Source organism: Prosopis cineraria, unplaced genomic scaffold (assembly GCF_029017545.1).
Source record: "Prosopis cineraria cultivar Desert tree isolate PC_DT_omini unplaced genomic scaffold, ASM2901754v1 PC6, whole genome shotgun sequence".
Classification (NCBI taxonomy): Eukaryota; Viridiplantae; Streptophyta; class Magnoliopsida; order Fabales; family Fabaceae; genus Prosopis; species Prosopis cineraria.
Window position 1 is genome coordinate 2,318,456 of NW_026555337.1, and position 22,872 is coordinate 2,341,327.

Sequence of the window (22,872 nt, forward strand, 5' to 3'; positions counted from 1 at the left end):
CCTTAAAATATCAAATGTCTTTTAAAAAGACGCAACTCAGACTCCCAGTGAGTCAAGGTTGTCACAAAAGATCAATAAAACCATATGGGTAGGCCTTCGGTCATGCATATTCATAAGCATGTATTCATCGCGGATATGAATTAGATAAGTCTAAGTATTCTCTAACAAAATCTCTGATAAAAGTTTGAGGTAGACAAAATATTGCAATAATAGTTAGAGGAAACAACAAAACGCATGTCCCATAATAATTTCCTCAACTATATAGTCTAATGAAAAGCTTTATGATAAGCGATATATATTCTACATTCTAAATTGAGATAGCTATAAGTGTCTATCATGCACTCCTTTTATAAGACAACTCCTCTATATCACGGAATACACATGATGCATCTTTTAAATCCTCATAATCACAATTTTTTTTTGAAAAAAAATGACCAAATTTTAACAACCACCATCAAGGGGTCACGTGCCTTTCAATATATAAGAATTTTTCAAAATGATTATTTAGTAATTTCTTGTGACAATTTCGCAAGTATTTACCAAGGAGTGCTTGAAATAAAGTCTACATCAAAGATTGGTGCATATTTTAGCATCTTTACAGTCATTTGTAGTGAAAGCATACGAAAATTCTTTACATGCAAAATGGTCATCCTCGATATTTATTTTAAGGATATTGAAACTCAAGCAACCTTATACCCTTTAACACATATATCAGATTAGGAGTGTGCACTAAATTTTAAATACTCGATTGAAAATGAATTGTTTGAGACAAATCAAGGATGTCAATAGACTTATTAAAATAGATAATAATCTTTGAACAAAATATGTCGAACATAATATTTTATATCAAGGTGGCATATTCTTAAATACTTTGTCTTGTTAACTTAATCACTAGATAATAATTAGTTATTAATATGAAGCATAAGAGGCAAAAGATTGATTTTCTCAAACATTTAACAAATTCACAAGTCTGAAGTATTCTAAATAAAATTAAAAGGAGTTAATAGCCGTATCAAACTTTCAAAATTACTACTCAGAAACTTCCTTATTCCTATACATGGTTTTAAATAGTTGCAAATGTTCTTAACAAAATTCAACACAACCATCTTATTAAGGCATGCCAATTTCCTTCCCTCGAATCTCTATTTAAGATTAATCTTTTTTAACTAAAGATCTCACCTATAATTTTCAATCTTATACAAATAATTTATCATACATTATTTCAAACACTAGATTATTGTGCATCCAATTTAAATATAGATTAGGACTTTATCAAAAGGGTTACAACAAAAATACATTTAATGTCATCACACTTGTAAGGCACAAGAAACATCAAAGCATTAGAACCTTTACTTGCAAACTTGCCAAAAATTAAATGCCCAACCAACTACTAACAATAGTAATATCTCATTTATAGAGAGCATCCTTAACTAATATAGTGTTTATAGACAATTTTAAAATTTTAACCGTAGATTACATTGACAATGACATACCTATAAAGTCAAATTCATTGTCAACATAACATTTTCAAATAACACATTATGATTGGATTAGGCAAACTATCATAAAGTGTAAATGACTCTTGCGATATCTCAGAGATATATTCTTAGCATATAGATGGAGCTAGAAACTCCAAATATCTGTCATTTATCCATTCCTCAAATGACTCTACTATCAATAACAGAATATTATACATAGGACTTGTGATATAAAGGGTTTACATGCCTAAAATATCAAGAGTGATATAAGTTATAAGCCTATGAAGGACAATATTTTTAAAGCCTAATCTCTTCTATTCTCTAATGTCCATTAAATGAGACAAATAGAAATTAGTAGGCCAAATGAGATGATAAGAGGTGATTTTCTAAGTCTACCAACTCCCACTTAAATGGGACTTCCCAAATTGTTTCAAACTCAAAACACCTTACCCCTCATATTAGAGGTTCCTGTGGATTAGAGGTTATTGTGAACTACTATTAATATTATATGATTCATCAATATCACCTCTTTCTTGTGTGAAGTAAGAAGACGTTAATAATTCATACTTTAGTTGTAGCAATTTTATAGAATAGGAAATACACCTATGTCGACCCCATATAAATTCAAGATATGTTCCCTAAAACCAGATGTCCTCTTATAATTGAATGTTATTAAGCATTAAATAATATATCTCACCAAAATTTTTGTCCCTAATTCCTTTTCTCAATGGTAAATTCAATCACTATCAAACATATCCAGTTAGACTTATACAAATACTTGTAATAAGCATTGGACTATAAAGTGAGACCTGCTAATGTTGGTTCTCTAAAGGCTAAATAACTTCCAAAATAGTAAGATACATACTTATAAACTATTGCAACTGATCATATTAGCCTTATAAAAGGCCTTAACAAGAGATAATTGCTCAAAGATAGAAACTAAAAACGCAAAATAGAAAATAAGAAATAATAATTATGAATGCATAACATAATTATATTAAAAAATTTCTAACAAACAAAGTTTAGTTATGCAACTATTATCATATATCAAGTAGGTTGTTATACTACATAGATTTGGTTCACACAAAATTTCATGCCAAAAATATATTAAATATTTTCATGCATATAAAGAACAACAAATATCTAAGACATCACAAGTGATATATGCCTATCCTTAAAAGTTTAAATTTCAAAATTACATTAACAATGTCATGCTTATGGGGTATATTCATTATTGATGCAATAAGATCTAAATCATAACAAATCATAAGGCTTTTATGAACTTTAAGACAAAAAAAAATAATTTTAAAGTTCTTTGGGTCTTTTAGAAATTAGAAAGTGAATCTGGGACTTTTATGAAATTTTGAAAGGTGTCTAAGGGCAAAGAGGTAATTTTGGATTTGGGAAGGCAATCCTTTAAGTTAAGGGATCACACTATAATTTTCACACCTAAGGTCAAAATGTAAATTCTAAAATTTTCGGGCCAAGTAAGATAATTTTAATCTGAGGCCAAAATATAATTTACAAAAATATTTGTTTTTTTTTTCTTTTTAATGTCAAGCCCAAACGAAAAACATTGATGCCCAACACCCATGAAACTGAATCCCTATGACCCGCTTTCTGACCTGGTTCCTTCTCCTTATCCAGCCGTCGCGAACCACAAACCTGGAGGACACCGCCGGCCACCAAGTGAGTAGCGCACGACCACAACACCGTGAACTAGAATGCTAGGACTTGGGACAGCTGCCAGATGAAACTGTGACAAGCCGTAAACCTGAAACAGGGAGACGATGCCGACGACCATAGATTAGCGACCTTTACAGAGCAGTAACCTCTACGGCGACAATTAGGAGACGACACCGGGGACCACGACGCTGCAACCTTTCTTCAGCAACATGACAGTGAACAACACAGCCTCTTCGGCGTCCTCAGAGCTAAGAAAAACTAGTGACGTGACAACCTTCTCTAATGTTGCTTAGGTGATGTTGAAACTCTCAGGCGAATACACATGACAAATGAGGCGACAACGCCCTCAAAACTCGTTTCCAACTGTCTTTGATAGTCAGGACAAAAAGAAAACGAGGAATGAGAGACACACGAGCAATTGATTCATATGCATAATTAATTCGAAGAACCGAGACTATAGCAATACTTGATAGGCATCAAGTTTCTTTGCAGAAGATAACAGAATCTCCATAAAAAATATCATATTCATTCTCATTTTCAATAGCAACGATAAAAGGAGAACTTTGAGGCATATATGCGCATGTTAATAAAATCAAAGCATGCAAGTTTAAGAGAATTTACTATCTAATTAATCATTATCGGTATGTTAAATTGAGATACTACGGATATAATATCTACAACGGGACTTTTATACCACGTGTTGAAGTAGGCATCTCAATATATACAACTTAAATAAGATGAAAAGTTAACATGCGTACTTAAATAATTTATATCTTATAAGTTGTAATTCTTTAATTACCTTAAATGTGGGTAGATTCATAACCCACTAGGCCCCGTAATTTTTTAAAAAGCATATAGATTATTGAAAGAATGAAAAGAAAAACATGTTTGTATTGATTATCAACTGATTACATTATATGAATCATATTAGTAACCGCCTCAGCAATTGATTGATTGATTGATTAATCTTTTATTATCTTTAACTCAATTAGTTAGAGATATGGAATAATGAATTGCTGTAGGATTATATGTTATACTTTTTTTCATTGGATTCACTTATATAGTTCACCTATCATAATTCATACAAGATCATAAAGACTAATTTATTCTAAGCTCAATACCTAGTTAATGCAAATAGACATATATATGTATGTATGTATGTATGTATGTATTATATAAATATTCCAACATCTTATCGATTCAGTTGCTAACAAATATCTTGCAAAAGAAAAGCCTGAATTGATTGTTTGGCATAAGAGAGAAATATTAAGAAAAGACTGAAGATTTAAACTGTTTGCAAAACTCTCATCCATTTACTTGGTTTTTATTAAATATTTCAAACAGGTCGTGCTAGCGAATGATCAAGTAGTATAAGTACTACATATTATATTAGCTCCTGCTTGTCCCAATTACTAGTGATGGTAATAAGTAAATGCACGTGCTGTGCCGATAAACCTGAAATCTCTCAGGATCATCTACTACGTATGGGCTGTGAATTGTGGTGATACTTGACCCTATCACCCTCAAAATCAAGGGCCGAGACAATCTTAATCCCAATTCCAAAAATCTGTCTCCATTCGCAATGTTGTGATATTGGTGTAGGATCAGAACCAAAGGGTCTTCACTCTTCAACGTCTCACAAATTAAAAATGATATTGGACGCAGCAACAGAGTTCTGCTATTTGGTGACACAGTGATGGCTGTGGACATGAAGGTGGCCAGAAAGGAAGAGGCAATGCAGTGAACCTTTTCCTGAACATAAATGCTTATTAATCTAAAAAAGTTTGATTTCGTCAAGCATGATGAACAGAACACTTGAAAGAAAGCTAGATTCGTAAATTGACAGGTGAATCCAAATTCGTGTGATTAGATAATTTTGGTTCCTGCCGCAACTGTTTTAGCTTTGACTCTTGCGCCCTTTATGGTTCAAACTTCAAATAGAAGGAATTTTTATATTTGGCTATACCGGTTTAACTCGCAGCTTTGTTTTGGAGATTGACGGGTTAAGTTGACGGTCTGAGTAGGGAACTGGTCAGATTAGAATGACCTCTCCTTCTGAGATGTCGCCGTGACCGTGTGGACTCTATCTAAATACTTGTGAAGCATGTTGATCGAATCTGGAAGCATAAGCTAAACTCTCAATGATTTGTGGTTTTAGAGTTTTTCAAGGGATAGAGTCTCTCAGAAACTAACCGATAGTTTTCAAGTCCTCTGCTTATCTTGTTTTTCCCTTTTCTATTTTGCACGACAATTCTCTTATCCAACTTCACGAACGAGGTCTGTATTAATATTCAATACTCAGTTACTACTATTCAATTCGAATTTGGCTTTTACAAGTGTTGGTCAAGTCTAGAGAATTTTTCTCCTGCGGTCGCGTTCTTCCAATGCACAACCTCCACACATTGGTGCCCTGTGAATCAGGTTTTAAAATTCTGTTCCTGATTTGTCAAGGACCAACCTCAGACTCAGAGGGACTTTGTGGAATTTGCATTAATTTGTTACTCGCACCAAGTACAAAGCCAGCTTTTTCAATTTTCATATTGTTGAACTTCGCCAAACTGCAGTACGAGAGAGAGAGAGGTTGGGGGGGGTGAGGATGACCGTAGCTAGTTAGTATTTAGTAATTATGCACTTTCAACTTACAATGACACGTGTTATGATAATCGTGGAACGATCATAAATGTAAATTTGACGAATGGCTTAAATATAATCATTTAATGAGGGTATTATGTAGCGTGATAATAACACTTTAATTTAATCAAATAGTTATCAATGATTTTATCATATGATATTAAAAAAAATCAAATATCAAATTTTGGAAGGGACTATCATAAATAGGGAGTGTTCCGATCATGTTAATTGTTTTAAGTTTTTTTTGAAAAATATATACCTCAATAATTTTTAAATATTAATAAAATCTAATGTTTGTAATTAAAAATTGAGTATATTTAAAACAGTTAATGAATACATTCCACATTGTTTCTACTTTCCTTGGACAGGTCATAATTAAACGCAGTGCGGACCCCTCCACGCTTCGCTCTTTAGACTCGCAAACACCTTGGACGGTCCTTTTGTGTTCAAAATGACGGTATCTAGAGATCATGAACATCTGTTATAACTATTCAGTCGCACGTACGCATACATACAGACACAGACACGCTCGCACTCTAACCGAAGAGCGTTTACTAACGGTGATCGAAGCCTTTTCCTAGGATCAATGAACCCGCGAAACACAGGGGCAAGTTCTTTGGAAAAATGGCAATCAAGAGTTACTTAACATTTATTGCTTCACAGGATTAAACAATTTTAAGATTATTCTGTAAAATAAAAAATAAAAATAAAAATAAAAAATATTATAAAAAGATAAAACCACCCCTCATATACACACACTATTTTAACTATAAGTTTCTATTCGAAAAAAAAGAGTTTCATTTTTCATTTTAATAACAATTAATTTTTTTATTGACAACTCCATAAAAATTAATTTAATAATGAAGAGAAATAAGTGTAATAATTTGGTAAACAAGTTTTTATTTTAAAAAAATTAATTTTTATTTTTATTTTAACAATAATCAATTCTTTCATTAACAACTTCAAAATATTAACTTCATGGTATAGAGAGAGTAATTTGATATAATAAATAAATCTCCATTTAAAAAAAAAGTCTTATTTTTATTTTAATAACACTCAATTCCTCCATCACAACAAATATATATAAATATATATATATATATATAAGAGGTAATTTTATTTTTTTATGACAAATTTTAATTACATTTAGGTCTCAATCTTGTAGAGCAAAATCAGAATTATTTAATCATATAAAGTAATAAATATTGTTCAGTGTTTCTTGGTTGTGATTCTCCCAAGTTCTTCTGTATGCACCTTTTTTATCTAGTCACATTGCTTGATTATCATATATATATTATATATATATCAATGTGATCATATGAACATGTATTTTAGAGGCGAGAATAAAAAAATAGCGAGAGGGGGTTTTAGTGGGAGTAAACCGTAAAGTGGAGCTGGCTTAATGGCTCTCTAATTTCTCTTCTTTTCTTAAGGTCCACGCGCTAAAGACTATTCGAGAGTACTAATTTGATAATGGGAAACAAAAGTATTGCTACAGAATAACAAAGGTCCAACTACTTCCACCGCTTAGTTGAAATTCCCTCCTTTTCTTTAGCGGTAGAAAGCTTTGTCACTTTAGAGATAAGCTAGGTACAACTCAAAATCAAACTAACAATATATATTTTAATTCCATGTATCCGACATGTACCTTAATTGATAAAACTAAAATAACATTGTTTCGTATACACTTCAAGACATTTGAAAGGTCGGAATCGCTAATGGCTGCTTCCCTAATTTCTCACTTCATGTGTCCAACGAGCTGACCGGCTCTCCACCAACCTTGCCCCCACCTTGGGCCCTGTCATTGCCTCTCTCTCTCTTTCTCTCTCTGTGTGTGCCTCGCACAGATACCTCCACCCTACAAACAGACACATTGGCTCTTTCTATGAAATTGCACTTTCGTTAACTTTTATAACGTTGCTGTATGCTCATGTTGTTTTTATCAAAGTCCTTTCTCTGAACGCCTTAATGCCATTATTTTGTTACAAAAATGACGCAAGAAATTGAAGACTTCATCATCAACATCGTATTAACCTCTGTTTTTTTTTTTAACAGAGCCAATAATAATGAAGTGATATCTATCGAGATTCTTTAATTTAGTTCATTTTTAAAACGAACTCTCATCTTTGACTCAAACCTAAATAAAGCCAAATATGCACTTACATATTAGGTGGAGTAGAAATATAGCATTGTCTCGGTGGTAGCAACACTGTACTATAAACAAATTAATTGTACGATTCCAATTGATATCAGCCACTTGTCACAGACCCAAATGTCGTAGCATTTTAGTTTTAGGGTGGACCCTGTCGATCATCACACAACTGCAGAACTATAAACACTTAACGCAGTAAGAGTGGATAAGCATGCCATGTCAGCTTCATAAATCATAGCCTGTGTCAAGCAGAGTAGCAAGGTGAAAAGTCTAGTCTCTAACGTAATTTGTTGATTCGACCCTAGGGCAAATAAAAAACTTGCATGGATGACTCAGCTTAACCAAGGATTTTCCCGTAGGACAGAACAGCGTATTTATCTTTGCTCTGTGCTGTGGCCTGTGTGTGTTTGGAAGCTATTAGATATATTTTAAAATCAAATAAATTAAATTATGAGACTTTCGTTCTTGTTTCCTGCCTGCGTGTTAAAGGAACATATTTATCTTTTGATTTTTCTATGATTAGTTAACCTTTAATATGACAGAAGATGAGATCAAGTCAAATTTGATTAACACTTGAACTGCTAGTTATAAATAATCAAATTATTGACGGTTGTTGAATATCTAGACAACCACGACACATTAATAAGTTATGACTTGTTGGGGCGAGTCCAGGATTTTCGGAATGAGAAGGACATGCTCCTCATCTCATGGTAAACTACCAGTGAAAATGCAAGATTAATTACCCCCATAGAGGGAAAGCAATTGCTTATATTGACTGTTATATGTGTGTCTGAGAGAGAGGATTAGACTACTCGTAAATAAATTTTGAGTATTGTCAACTCAAATGAAATAACAGAGAATGACAGATAAATCACTCTTAAATAGAAAAATGACACTTTGGTCCCGTGAAATGTAATAATGACAATGAAATTTCAAAAGACTTATTGAAAATTAATTTTTTATATAAAATTACTTTAGTACTCATCTATAACTGATGTTATATGATTTACAAGTTTGATATAAATATTTACAAGTTGCTTCTACTAATGACTAAAATGACTTAGGAAATCATAAATTTTTATCATCAATTTTCTTCATTAAGTAAGCTCCAACTAATTATTTATAGTTCACAAGTTCAATATAAATAAATACAAGATTAGTTTTATCAATGACTAAAACGATCTAAAAAATTACAATTTTATATCAGCAAGGTCCTACTAATTTTACATGGTTTACAAGTTTGATATAAGTATTTACAAAAATTTAAGTCCATCAATGACCAAAACAATTTCAAAAAATCATAATTTTTTATTAGCAAAATCCTACTAATTTTATATCATTTACAAGTTTAATATAAGTATTCATAAATTTGAATCCACCAATAACTAAAATAATTGTAAAAAATTATAACTTTATAAATTACAGAGGGGTACTCTCACTGTTATTACCACATTTCACAAGATCAAATTGTCATTTTTTATTTTAAAGAGATTTATTTGTCATTTTCTCATGAAATAATCTCTTCAATATAATTTTTTTATTCAAAATGTCCAAATTCTCAATCTTATTGAAAGAAAATTAAATTTATTCCATTTGATCAATTAGTCATTGTTTGGACTATTCTTTTAGTTCAATATTATAAGATAATTTTAACTAATTTTCACCTTCCATTAAGTTATTAATATTTTTTAAAATTACATATTCTTTTCATATTTTATTTTTAATAGGTTATCTCAATTAAAAAATTTTATTAATCGTGAAATCTGATTAATAGTATTTTTAGAAAAAGTATATTATTGCACATTGAAAGATTTAAAAATAAAAAAAAGTGTATTATAACAGAGGTAATAGCATATTCATCCGTGCATCTTATATGATGAATTTAATGCTAAACCTGCCAAAAAAATTGCATGAAAAAAGGAAGATGTTAAATATGCGAGATATGAATCAGTAAAATAAAATAGGTTGAGAATTATAAAAAAAAAATTGAGTTGGACGGTTAAGAATATAGAAATTAGTCAACATGCGGTCATATTTTATATTGGACTATATTAATAATAAGTGAACACGATGATATTTTTAAACATTAAGAAATATACATTCATTGTTTTATTTTATATATATATATGAGATACATGAGACCGAAATAAGGAAGAGGATAATGAAATATTGAAATTTCAACAGAAATGGGCAGACGAGGTTTTCAATTTCATACAAAGAGGCAAGAGCCAAAAGACATGGGAGAATGACACACTTGAGTTCTAAAGGAACTATTTTATCCCAATAAAGTTCCAATGAAGCTTAAAATACAAAGAAAATCCTTTGGTCTTTAATTAATTTTTTGACAAAATTTTAAACTTACAAATTTGTAACTTATTTTCTGAAATTTAAAGCTTCTTCTACTTTGATTCACAACTTGATTTCCTAATTTCATTAACGAACGCAATTTTTTTTATAAAAAGAACACAAAATTTTGACGTTGACTTACTTGCAACTTACTCTTTTGGATTTGCAATTTCATCCACTATGATTTACAATTTTGTATCTCAATTTTATTTATAAGCATAATATCAATATTTATTTTTCTCATGAGAAATTACTTGTTCAATATCAAGAGTTTGCAACTTACTCTTTATAATTTATTATTCTATTTACCTTAGTTTGCAACTCAAATTCCAGATTTTATTTAAAAATGCAATATTTCAACCTTGAATTTGTAATGTCATATTTTTGTCATCTATATGTATTTTCAATTTTATATCTCAATTTTATTAATGAACATATAATTTTAATACTAATTTTATTTAAGAAATTTTATTTATGAATTTCTAAATAAAATTTGGAACTCAAGTTATAAATTAAGGTAAATGGAATTGCATATTAGATAAAGTGGATTGCAATTTCTTGAAATTTAACGAGTAATTTTTCATAAAAAATAAATATTGAGATTATGTTTATAATAAGATTAAGACATAAAGTTGCAAATCATAGTATATAAAGTTTAAAATTCAAGAGAGTTAGTTGCAAATTCTTAGAATTAAATAAATAGTCTTATAAAATTCAATGTTAAAATTTTGTATTTTTTATTAAAAAATGGTGTTCTTAAATTAAATTAAGAAAGTAAGTTGCAAATCAAAGTTAAAAAATTACAAATTTTAAAATATAAACTGCAAATTTGTAAGTTTAAAATTTTGTTAAAAATCAATTTAAGACTCATTCTTTATATTTTAAAATTCGTTCGGTCTTTGTTGGAATACAATGATTTCTTTAGAAATGAGGTGTCATTAGAAGTTTAGAACATCACAATCTAGAAAACACTCCTAACGGGAGGGCGAGAGAAGTGGGAAAACAGGCCCAGCCACGTTTCATAACGAATTTCAACAGTGACGTCACCTTTCATGGTCATGACGTGCCTGCCTTCTACTTTCCCTGCGCTATAAATCGCGTCTCCCTCCCTCCCAAACAAACCCCGCTCTTCTCCCTTCTTCTCTCCACCACACACACACACGCACGCAGAGAGCTAAACACAAGAGAACAAATCAAACATGGAGTCCAGTGATCCGATCCCAAACATTCCAAGTCCTTCTTCTTCCGTACCTCTCTCTAACTCTCCTTCCCCCTCGTCTTCACCTCCACAAGCGGTCGTAAGCCCTTGTGCCGCCTGTAAGATTTTAAGGCGTAGATGTGCCGAGAAATGCGTTCTCGCTCCCTATTTCCCTCCTTCTGAACCTGCCAAGTTCACCATTGCTCACAGAGTCTTCGGCGCCAGCAACATCATCAAGTTCTTGCAGGTGAGCAAGCCATTATTATTCTCTTTCTTCTTCCATCACGAGTCATCATCTTGATGCACGTTTGAGGTTTTTCTGTTAATTCATATTCAATATTTACGAAGCTATTGGTTTGGGCCAGGAAGCATATTCGTTAACCGGTTTCAGACGTAGAAGGTAGAACCGTGCTCATGACTGGACAAAATGTAGACCGTAGGACTAGTCTACGACTGCCCAATTTTTAATGTTCCTCCCGAATCTTTGATAGCAACGTCGACACAGTGTGCACACAGTCAATTTACACGTAGCTGTTAGCAGTCGAACTTGGAAAAGTATAAAACTCTATTCGGACGAAGTGTATGGAGACCCATGCTAGAGGTCATAATAATGTAACTGCGTTTTCAAAGGCCTACTTTTAACGAATACCTAATGTGGGCCTCCTAATGCCTCTAAGACGATGACGCCCAGAAAAAGTATAAAAACTCCAAGTCGCACCTTTAAAAATATTTAATTTTGTGGTCCTTTAAACAAAAGTAAGATTCGGAGTGCTTTTAAATCCATACTTAATCCCTCTGATATACTTATTTTCAGGAACTTCCAGAGTCGCAGAGAGCTGATGCAGTGAGCAGCATGGTGTACGAGGCGAGTGCAAGAATAAGAGACCCAGTGTACGGGAGTGCAGGTGCGATTTGCCAGCTTCAGAAGCAAGTGAACGAGCTTCAAGCTCAATTGGCGAAGGCCCAAGCGGAACTTGTGAACATGCAAATGCAACAAGCCAATCTGGTGGCTATCCTCTGCATGGAAATGGCTCAGACTACTCAGACTCAAACTCAAGCGGCGTCTCCTACTTTAACTCCTCACGAATATTCTTCGCCGCCATCATCGTCATTTGAAGATACGAACTTCATTACTTCAAGCAACCTCAACTTCTTCGCGGAAAGCACTGGCCTTAACGCTTTGTGGGAGCAGCCACTCTGGACATGATCCTTTTATATTAATTTATTGATTAATTAAATTAGAGTTATACCATCTAGAGAGAGAGATTGGAATATTAGTCCCACAATAACTTTAATTTCTCCAAAGGAGATATAAAGTTTGAACGGATGAATTAATTAGTACTTCTAATAAAAGTAACTTGGTAGCTAGGATTTATGGAGTGTTGAGGAAAAAAAGTTCAATGGACCTCCCTTGTCAATAAATGTATTAGATGTACTTTTTCCTCCATGTAATCTCTCCGGCAATGTTAGAGAAAAAAGTGTACTCCGTCCATTTCTGCTATTTAAGATTTTAGCATATTGATTTAAGAAATGTAATTTACATGTTAGAATTTCTTTTAAATTTTCTAATATACTTTTTTGTTTCAGATCAAATTTAGTAATTAATAACAGAAGGATATAATTAAAAAATAGCAATAAATGTTACATTAAAATTAAAAAAACAGATAATTAAATGGAAATAAATTTTCTTTACAAAGTAATATTAAAAAGAAAGGGAGGAAGTACTAAATCTAGTTATATTTAAGAAGAATTTGATTATGATTGTTTAAGTCTTGAACAACTTTTTGGTGACCTAATATAGCAACAATAATTCAAAGAAATTGATGTGCTTGACGAAGATGTTTAATTCCTTGTCAAAGTAGCTTTTGACTCATCGATTGGCTTTGGATTCGTTATGGCTGGCTTTTCCAGAAACCCAAATCTTCATTTGTAGATGTTTTACCAATCAATAGGCCGACACTTGGCTGAATCCTGGTGGACGATTAAATAACAACGGATCTTCACTGTAAATTAGAATCACTATTTGCCCCTCTCAACGCCCAAAAGTCAAATCCAATATGATAAAAGGGAATTGTTATGCCATTTTTTTTAATCATGCCCCGTCATATATGAAAGTTAATTACCTGTATAACATTATCCCTCACTGTACTAATTAAATAAATACTAATTTCTCAACTTTGTAAAAAGATGTATAATTTAATAATAAGTCATGTTTGAATATTTATATACGATAAATAGGCTTTTTTTTGGCACATATTAACGCTAGCTTTAGCAATCCAAAAATACAATTCAATGCTAATGCTTATGGTGCCCCAAAATTAACAAGACGACAAAATGTAATATAATAATGAAACGTCCTTAAATTGTATTTGTGCATGATTATTACATATAAAAATGATATATGCATTATATTATTTTCTTGTTTAGATAAAAAAACTATAATTCTTAAGAGTGAATCGAAATGACTGCAAAAAAATCAACCGTAAAACAATCTGAAACCATTTCTTGAATTATTTGACAGACTGCCTAACAATTGTAAGAACTTTATAACTTTTAATTTGATTTGATTTTGATCTATTTGTACGGTTTTAACGGTGTTCTTGTATTTCAAAAAAAAAAAAAAAAACCATCCCCTGAACCCCTCAAAGAGCACGTGCTTGAGGAGGGATAATCAACCTCCGTTAGGGTAATGATGACGTACGCATATCCCCAAAACGCGTTTGTTAGGCTGTAGTCAAAGAATTTCAAATCACGTGCTCCCCATGTGAGCTGATCTCCTAATCCTAAAGCCAAAAGGACGCACAAATGCGACACACTCACACTCGCCGGTAACTCATTTGTGTGACAAAAAGTTGTTTACTCTCCCGGCCAACACATATTTACCTTTTTATTTTTTCAATGTTTCACGGTAAAGGAAACTTCGTCGCTTTTTATTGACTCTGTGTGTATCGACCATTGACATAATAATCCATCATTCCATCTCTCTTCACGGCACAATCCATTGCTCCCTCCGCTTTCATTTACAAGCCACATTTTAAAAAGTTTATTTGATATTATTTATAAATTATGATGCATTTTTTTAAATAATATTTAAAAAATATTTTTAAAGTTATTTTTCACTGGAGAAAAAAAATAATATATTATTACTTTTTAAATTTGTTATATAGAAACATGCATATTTAAAATTTACAGATTTTTATTTTTTTTACTTTTTTTTATATTGATATTGATTTGGTTGGTAAAAATGATTTATAAAAATGATCAAAGAAGCACTCTATAATTTTCTCGACAATATTATTACTTCCTTTTGTTCCCTTTTCTCCTTAAAAGCACCAACAAATTCCTTTGCACGTCATTTACAGATCTTGCTTAGTTTAAAGGCAATATTCAATTAAAGGTAAGGAGCTTTGCTCAGGAGAGAGCTTACCTTTTTATGTCTCCCAGAATGCATGATAATAAAAGAGATTGATCTATTAATATTGAAAGGTCGAACTCTTCGTCTTACCAAGATAGTTCAGATTATTAAATGAGAAGTTCTAAAATTAAGGATTGATCTATTCACTTGCATATATGGAAGCCATATATAGGATGCTTAATTTAGAATTAAATGACAACACTGAGTAAAAGACGTGGCTGCTAACTATCTTGATGTAAGAAGTACGTTAAATTAGACTCAATTAATTTCCTAGTTCCTTGCGAGCATCATTCGTTTGGTTTCATGTGGAGGAGCTATTATATTTTAGAGAGACCAGAATATGAAAATAGTATTCTGGTGGGCTCGTGCTTTAGAGGGCAGAGATATCAACACACGTGCCTGACATAATCTGAGAGTGTAATTCCCTTAACTGATAGTGATAGCTAATTTGGCTTCTTCTTCAACCGCTCCAGAATGATTAATTTCTTTTCCCTTATTCCAGCAGCAACGAGTGCACTACGTTTTGCCCTAGCTTTATACATATAGGCAGCTGCCAGCATTGTGGTTTCATAAAAGAGCATGCAAAAGTTTAGTTTCTCGTCACGTGTGAGAGGACAAGCAAGAGGTCCCTCCTAATGCTAGTACTCTTTTGGCTTCATTCTCTCTGATCATTATCAATCATCACTCAAAGAACCTACTATATAATTTCATATACATGTCTCCACCGTTATAAGGCATTTAAATTATGGTTCGTGCTTGTATCATGTCGACAATATGGTTCCATCTGAGATGTTAGGGAGTGACGTCTAGAATTCTAAAAGAATAGGGGCGAGGAAGGAGATCAGTGTTTTATTAATAATTTAACTAAGAGATCAAACAAAATTATACAGTTACATCCATTTAAGTCCTCTGCAGTATCCTTAATTACAACTTTACTTTAAATTGTGTTTGGATGGGTGGATTTAAGTTGAGAATTTGAATTTAAAATCTCACATTTGAAATTCATAAATTATAAATTCTTTATTTGGATGATATAAAAAATTTTAAATTATAATATTAAAATCTTTTATTTGGATATAAAGTAAAATTTTAAAATTTAAATCCTATATTTGAATTTAAAAGAAATGTGAATGACTTCGGCAGTTCGTTCCTAGTCAAAGGTAAAGGCTCGAATGGCCAACTTTCACTTGGACTAGATTGTCAACGTTGATTGGAATTAAACGACTGACTTCCACCTGAATTGAATTGACGATGACGATCGGGACAGGACGACCGACTTCTACCCACACCATATTGACAGTGATGATTGGGTTCGAATCGCCGACTTCTACCAGGACCTAATTGACGACGACTGGGACTGGACAAGTGGCAACAATCAAGACTTGACGGTCGACTTTTACTAGGACCAAACCAATGGTGACGATTGGGACCGAATGGCATAATTTCATCGGGACCACACAAGCTACCCGGTCTCAATGGAAGTCGGCCATCCAATTCTCACCGACTGTACTTCAGTCCTTATCGACATGGGTGGTTCGATTCTAATAATAGTTGGTCATTCGGTACCTACCAATGGTGACAACTTGGTTTTATTAGCTTTAGTGGTATGATCCAATTACCATTGACGGGCCAATCAAACCTTCATAGATTTGGGTTAAATTATAAAAAGATTGAGTTAAAATTTAAAATAATAGAGGTTTAAAAAGAATTTTAAATTACGAAGAGATTGACGTAGAACTTAGCTTCTAAATTTATACATTTTTAATTATCCAAACAATAAATTTGGCTCAAATTTAAATCAAAATTAAAATCTATATAATACCCAAACATAGCATTAATGAAAATCAAAATCAATTAACTTCACTGTGCTTTTTTGTTGCTAGCTAGTTGTTGCATGTACGGGACCCTTTCCCAATAATTTAAGTTGCATCGTTTGGATTTTGGATTTAAATTTAAAATCTTATATTTAAAATCTCGCATTTTAAAATCATGCATGTATTTAAAATTCTTTATTTGAGTAATTTGAAAATTTTCAAATAAAAAAAAATAGATGAATTGAAATTCAAAACGGAAATAGAATATTAAAAGTGATAAGTCCACCTCTATTTTTTACTCGATGAGAGAGAGAATGAAAAATGCAAAAAAAAATACAGAAGTCTTTGAATCATTGATACTAAAAAACACGAAGAGGATGTGGTGCTTAAAGTGATCAAAATTTTAAATAGTTAGAATATAGAGAAAATTTAAAATTATAGAAGAATTATGATAAAAAATTGATTTGCATCACATCGAAGTTCACAAATTTTTTATGTATCAAAATAATTTTTTTTGTCTACAATCGAAATCCAAATTCAAATTTCTATCAATCTAAACGCACTATACAAGGTAGAAAAGAGTTGCTAATAATAAGATATTGAAAGTTTTTGCATGTGCACGGAATAAAATGTCCCCACGCCTCAAAATATTGTTGTATGGCGTTTTTTATATCTTCCTTCAATTGCATGCTTTTATAATAACGTTTTAAAATAAGATTGTACGATTGATTATGATTAAAATTCATTATGAACCCATTATATATCTGTTAAAAAAATACCAAGAAGAAAAAGAGAAGATGAATTTTATCTAAAGTTTCGTTGGTTAGGTCAAATGTCGAGCTTGTACTGTGGTATGGATCAATCCACATCACTAGTGGCATTAGGTTGTGCTTTAGCTGAGAGGTCATTCACCTATATAAAGAGGAAAAAAACAAAGGAAAACCATGTGCTCGAAACAAACAAATTAAGGCGATGAAATTTATCAAGCGGGATCCTTCTACATTGCAAAAGGATCATGAAATAAATCAAAATATCAACACCAAAGAGTTGGTATGTGTAGTGGGCAAGTGGGAAATCAGACGCTGCTTTTGAATTTTTGGATATCTATCTTCCGAAATTTAATTGAAGGTGCTAGCTTGTATCAGACAATGAAAGCGATTCATTCATAGACCTCCAACACCAACCCTTTTCCTTCTCTTTTTCATCATGCATAGCTTTTTTCGTTCCTGTGTCCGTTTGAAATTAATTAGTTTTAGACCTGCAAACTCATGTCTACTTATGCATGCAACTTTCTGCTTTATCAATATTATAATGCGCAGTCATGCCTGGCTTATCCGTTTACATGTATAAGAATATGATACATATCAACTTGTAAAGTGACACCGACATTAACGCATGAATATCGTTGACTACCCTGGCCGCGAGTATAGATAACAAATATTATTGCCAATATATATTTAAGTTTTAAAATATATACCTCTTCGTATAAATTAATTGAACAGCTCAAAAATTTCATCACAATATATTTTTGAGTCTTGCGGCCAAAAAGTTAACCTGCGTAAATGCAATTCTGAAAATTTAATTTGAAGATGGAATTGCCACTGCTACAGCTTTGTGAGCGCATGAGCGCTTGACATTGTAGTTTGTGTTCATTTTACTATTATAGATGGTTTTGGAGGATAGCTTCCAGTTTCAAACATGCCGGTTTAAATATTGCTTTTCTTCCCCATAAAACTCTGCATTTACACTACTGTTTATATCCATCTTTTCATTTGTTATTCTTTCACTTGCAGAAACCAGCTGCGTTATTAATTTCATTAATTAATTAGTTTCTGGCTTAATCTAAAGCACTGATTCTCTCTCTCTCTCTCTCTCTCTCTCTGTGTGTGTGTGTGTGACTCTTTGAATATTCGTTGATGAGAATTTGATTGCAGATATATCGTGGATTTCAACAATCTCTTTTGTTAGACTTCTATGTGATCGATAAGGTGAAGCTTATTTAATCACGAAGCAATTGAAAATTCCAAAGTCCAACCCCTTTTATGAGTCAAAAACTAATAATTAAGGTCAACCTAGTTACTAATTAAGGTAATTGTATCATTCAGTTCCGTCCACTCTGCACACTTTGGACAAAGGAATATAACATATGATAATTAATTAGGATTTATGACTCTGCCTTCAAATACAAGTATTTTCAAACTTTTCTTTACGTACATAGTAGATTTTTTTTTTTACCACCACATAGTAAAAAAGGTTAGCCATCAATGTTGTAAAATTATATTGACTATGAGAATAGCCAAGAAAAAACAAGAGCTAATTTTGCTGGAATGTCTCTTTTCTTTGTCATTTACTAGCAATGTATGTTATATTGTATAATGCTGTGTGTGTGTGAGTGAGCATCATATAATTTTTATGCAGAAAACGCAATATTTTCACACACATGCTTCTTGTTATAATGTAGTGATTTTACATTTTACTATAATATTCTTGTGCTTCACTAGCGTCTTAACTAAACTTAGAAATAACCTTGTTCTCCTATAATCTTTTCTTAAAAAAAAAAAGGAATAACCCTTTCATCCTTCAATACCGTGTCAATTTTAGAATTGGCAGATTCAAAAATTCAAATCTAAACCCCTTTTCAACTGGCTCCTCTTAGCAGCAAGAATCCTCAACATTACTCAGCGGCCAAGTCTAGTCCATTCAAATAATCAAAATTACATCAATGTACACGTCACATGATTCACATGGTTTTTAAAAATGCGTGTGAACAATTTATGTTGAAATGATAAAAAAATATGAAATATCATGTAAGAGTGGAAATATACCAAATCAAGTTAGACTTTGACTGAACATGCATAGTCTATTTATATAAATATAATGGTTTATTTATATAAATAAGTTTAATGATGAGCTCAAGTTTGACCATTTTGTTAAATAAGCCATGTCAAAGTTTAAATAGGTTAAATTGCATATATCTGCAGGCTTATTTACTTATTTTAATATAATTAGATTTTTTTTGTTAAATAGGCTTGGCTTGTCTTGCTTAAATTTTGGCCTAGTTTGCTTTTTAAAAAAAAAAGGTTAGGTTTAAATTTATAATTAAGTCTATTAATAAAAATAGGCTATATTTGTTTAGTCAAAATTTGACCTAGATTAAACCTATTTTCACTTAAACCTAATTTTTTAAAATATTTATTTCTTATCATTTAAAAATGAATTGTTCACGCGCATTTTTAAAAGCGATGTAATATTTGTATTGATAAAATTTTGATCATTTAAATAGACCAAATTTAACTACCAATAAATGCTTAGAATTTGGCCGCTGAATAGATCGGGATCGAACCCACTTTTGGGCTTTTGGCGATAAAAAGCAGTGTAACAATATAAGTCACAGTCCGTGGAGTTTGCTTTCAGGGGGACAACGGGGTCCGTGAAATTAAAATGCTTATGTTTGAATTTAAGGTTAAGATATTTCACTGACACAAATTACGTACGACGTGAAATGTTAGACATGATTGGCTTCGAGTTACCGGATCCCGCTGATATTTTCTGTACAAAGTTTGGAATAGTCAGAAGAGTCAACAAGTCTGAGCAAAACAGGCACGTGCATCGTAATTTCCATTGCTAATACAACGCGAGTAACCCTGTTAAGTAATTTAAAATTCACATCTAGACACCGACGATCAGTCCAACACTTGAAGTGGCACTTTCAACTGCTTAAATTCTTCCCTTCCCTCGTCAATTTCTATATACGCCATAATTTTATTTGTCCTTCTAGTAGAACAAAATGAAGATAACATGTTTAATTTATTGCCATCCATTTTTGTTCTGTTTTTTTTTTTCCCTCTCCTCCTAAAGATTCTAGAAATGCATAGCACGAATTTGATCTGGATTTATCTTCTTTAAATTTCGTAACAGGGTTGCAGGATTGTATCCATTAGTTTTTATATAGAACCATAAACTTTGAGAATGAAAAGAAAAATAAGAGAAATGAGAATGATCATAATTAATGTTGATTTCCTGTGATATTATATTATAATTTCTTAAATGATGCTCAAATGTTTTGAAGAATTAGTATTAATGTCTCACAGTAGTGTGGATATATTGGGAAAAAAAAAAGTATCAATGACAAAAGTATGTTTGCCAAAAAAAAAAATCAAAGGAAGTTGAAACGGAGGAAAATTAAAGGAGAGATAGATGGAGATACTTATTTTTTGTTTTGATTCAATCGCCAGTATCTCGAAAAATCTGAGAGTATTATTGTCTCTTGTTCAGACTGATATGAATTCTCACTATGCCTCAGAAGCCCGTGAGGTGTACTATTCTAAAAAACAAAACTGTTCCCAGAAAACTGTTTATTATGACCAAGGCATGAAAAGCAGAAAATCGTCGCATTGTTCTTGTTTTTGCTGTTGTCATCGTAAAGCTTTATTATCATCTCATCACGTCCTTATTATCCGAGCCAACCACAGCTGTCTCATTATTCGTATGAAACTATCATTGTAGCAACGCATTCAGCGGATGGAATTAATTTTAACGATGACAACAATGTTTCTCACAAAATATATTTTTCAGGGAACGATAGAAAAAAGAAACTGAAGGGGCCTGAGAGGGCTTGTTTGTAAGGAGATATATATTCGGCGTTTGGGCATAATCGGGCTAGAACATCTTGGCAGTGACCAATTCGGTTTGCTAGATAACAACTGAATCTGTTTTCTTTCTCTAGTCAAAATGATTTGGGCCTATCGACCCATTAATTTTACCCGAAAATTCACATTGTGGGGAGCCATAAGCGCAGTGAACGGTACATTGTTTTTTTTTTAGTAGGATATTATTCTTGTGGCCATCCTCGAGTTCTTCAAATCAGAGTAGAACAGTAATGGAGTGGAGACTAAAAGGCTGGAAGCATTTGACAAAACTCCTTTTAATAAAAGTACATTTGATGAAAATAATTGTTATAACAAAATTTATATTTTTATTTTTTTTTTGATAAATAAAAAATTATTTAGCTTATTTATAGTGAAAAGTCCTTTTGAATATACAATTATTAAAGAAATATTATTTTTATGATCCATAATTTTTATTATGCAAATACTTTATATTATAAATGTTTGAGAAATAGATGATTCTTTGGCTCAGGGAGGGAGGGAGGGAGCTAGATGATTCATTTCTTGCCAAACCAAGCATTCTAGTTTCTAATTGATGGGTTTCTCACGGCAAAAATCATCAAGGTAAATAAACCAAGGTACACAAAAACAGAGGCGATGCCTGTGTTATTTCAAAAGCTAGTCAAAGTTATACATGCTAAAAACAATTTTTGGCCAATGAAGTTATATATGCTAAATTACTTTTAATAACATCCTCAAAATATATCCAAAAAGTTAACTTGTTCACTAAAAAAAAACTCAAACACCTTTCCATATATCAAAAGTGGGGAAGCGATTTTCAAGAGGGAGAACTTCATTAAAATCTCTTAAATGTGACATAATTTTAATCAAGTCTCAAAAAATTTTGGAATTTCACTGCATGCCTAGAGCACTGCAATGAAATAAATTCTCTTATTTTAATGACCAAAATGCCCTTCAGGTATAATCAGTATTTTTGATATAAAAAGTTAAATTATGATTTTTATAAGTAATATTAGCAAAATGACAAGTCAAGTTACAAGTTTTACGAGTAACATTGATAGAATAAATGTAACTTCTTGTTTTTCTTGTAATGTTACCTGTAAAAATTATAACTTAACTTGTTATTCTGCTAATATTACTTGTAAAAATTATAACTTAACCTGTTACTATAGCAATGTTACTTATAAAAATTATAACTTGTCTTGTTATTTTATTAATATATTTGAAAAAACGGTAACTTGACTTGCTGTTATAATAATATTATTTGTAAAAACTTCAATTTGACTTGTTATTCTTAGTAATATTATTTATAAAAACCATAACTTAAGTTTTTATTTTACTAATATTAATTATACTTGTAGGGCATTTTGGTCAAGTAAGAAAATTTATTTCATTTCAATGCTCCCAGCCTATAGTGAAATTTTAGAATTTTTTGGGACCCAATTGAAATTACATCACATCCAAGAGATTTTAATAAAATTCTCCCTTTCTAGAAGTTGAAAGTTATCTACCCAAACAGGGTTT

General features: G+C 31.7%; 1 protein-coding gene across 1 annotated transcript; it reads left to right on the forward strand.

Annotated features, from left to right (window-relative positions):
- Positions 1 to 11,407: 11,407 nt before the first annotated feature.
- LOC129312467 (LOB domain-containing protein 1-like) lies at positions 11,408 to 13,084 on the forward strand. Its single transcript, XM_054955106.1, has 2 exons — positions 11,408 to 11,738; positions 12,306 to 13,084. Exons 1-2 carry the CDS (start codon positions 11,493 to 11,495, stop codon positions 12,696 to 12,698), a joined length of 639 nt encoding a protein of 212 aa, XP_054811081.1. The 5' UTR covers positions 11,408 to 11,492; the 3' UTR covers positions 12,699 to 13,084.
- The last annotated feature ends 9,788 nt before the right edge of the window (positions 13,085 to 22,872 follow it).

Excerpts from the sequence above, each read along its gene's own strand:
- LOC129312467 (XM_054955106.1), top strand. The coding sequence starts at position 11,493 with ATGGAGTCCAGTGATCCGATCCCAAACATTCCAAGTCCTTCTTCTTCC. Across the intron at positions 11,739-12,305 it reads ACATCATCAAGTTCTTGCAG|GAACTTCCAGAGTCGCAGAG; the intron begins GTGAGCAAGCCA and ends ACTTATTTTCAG.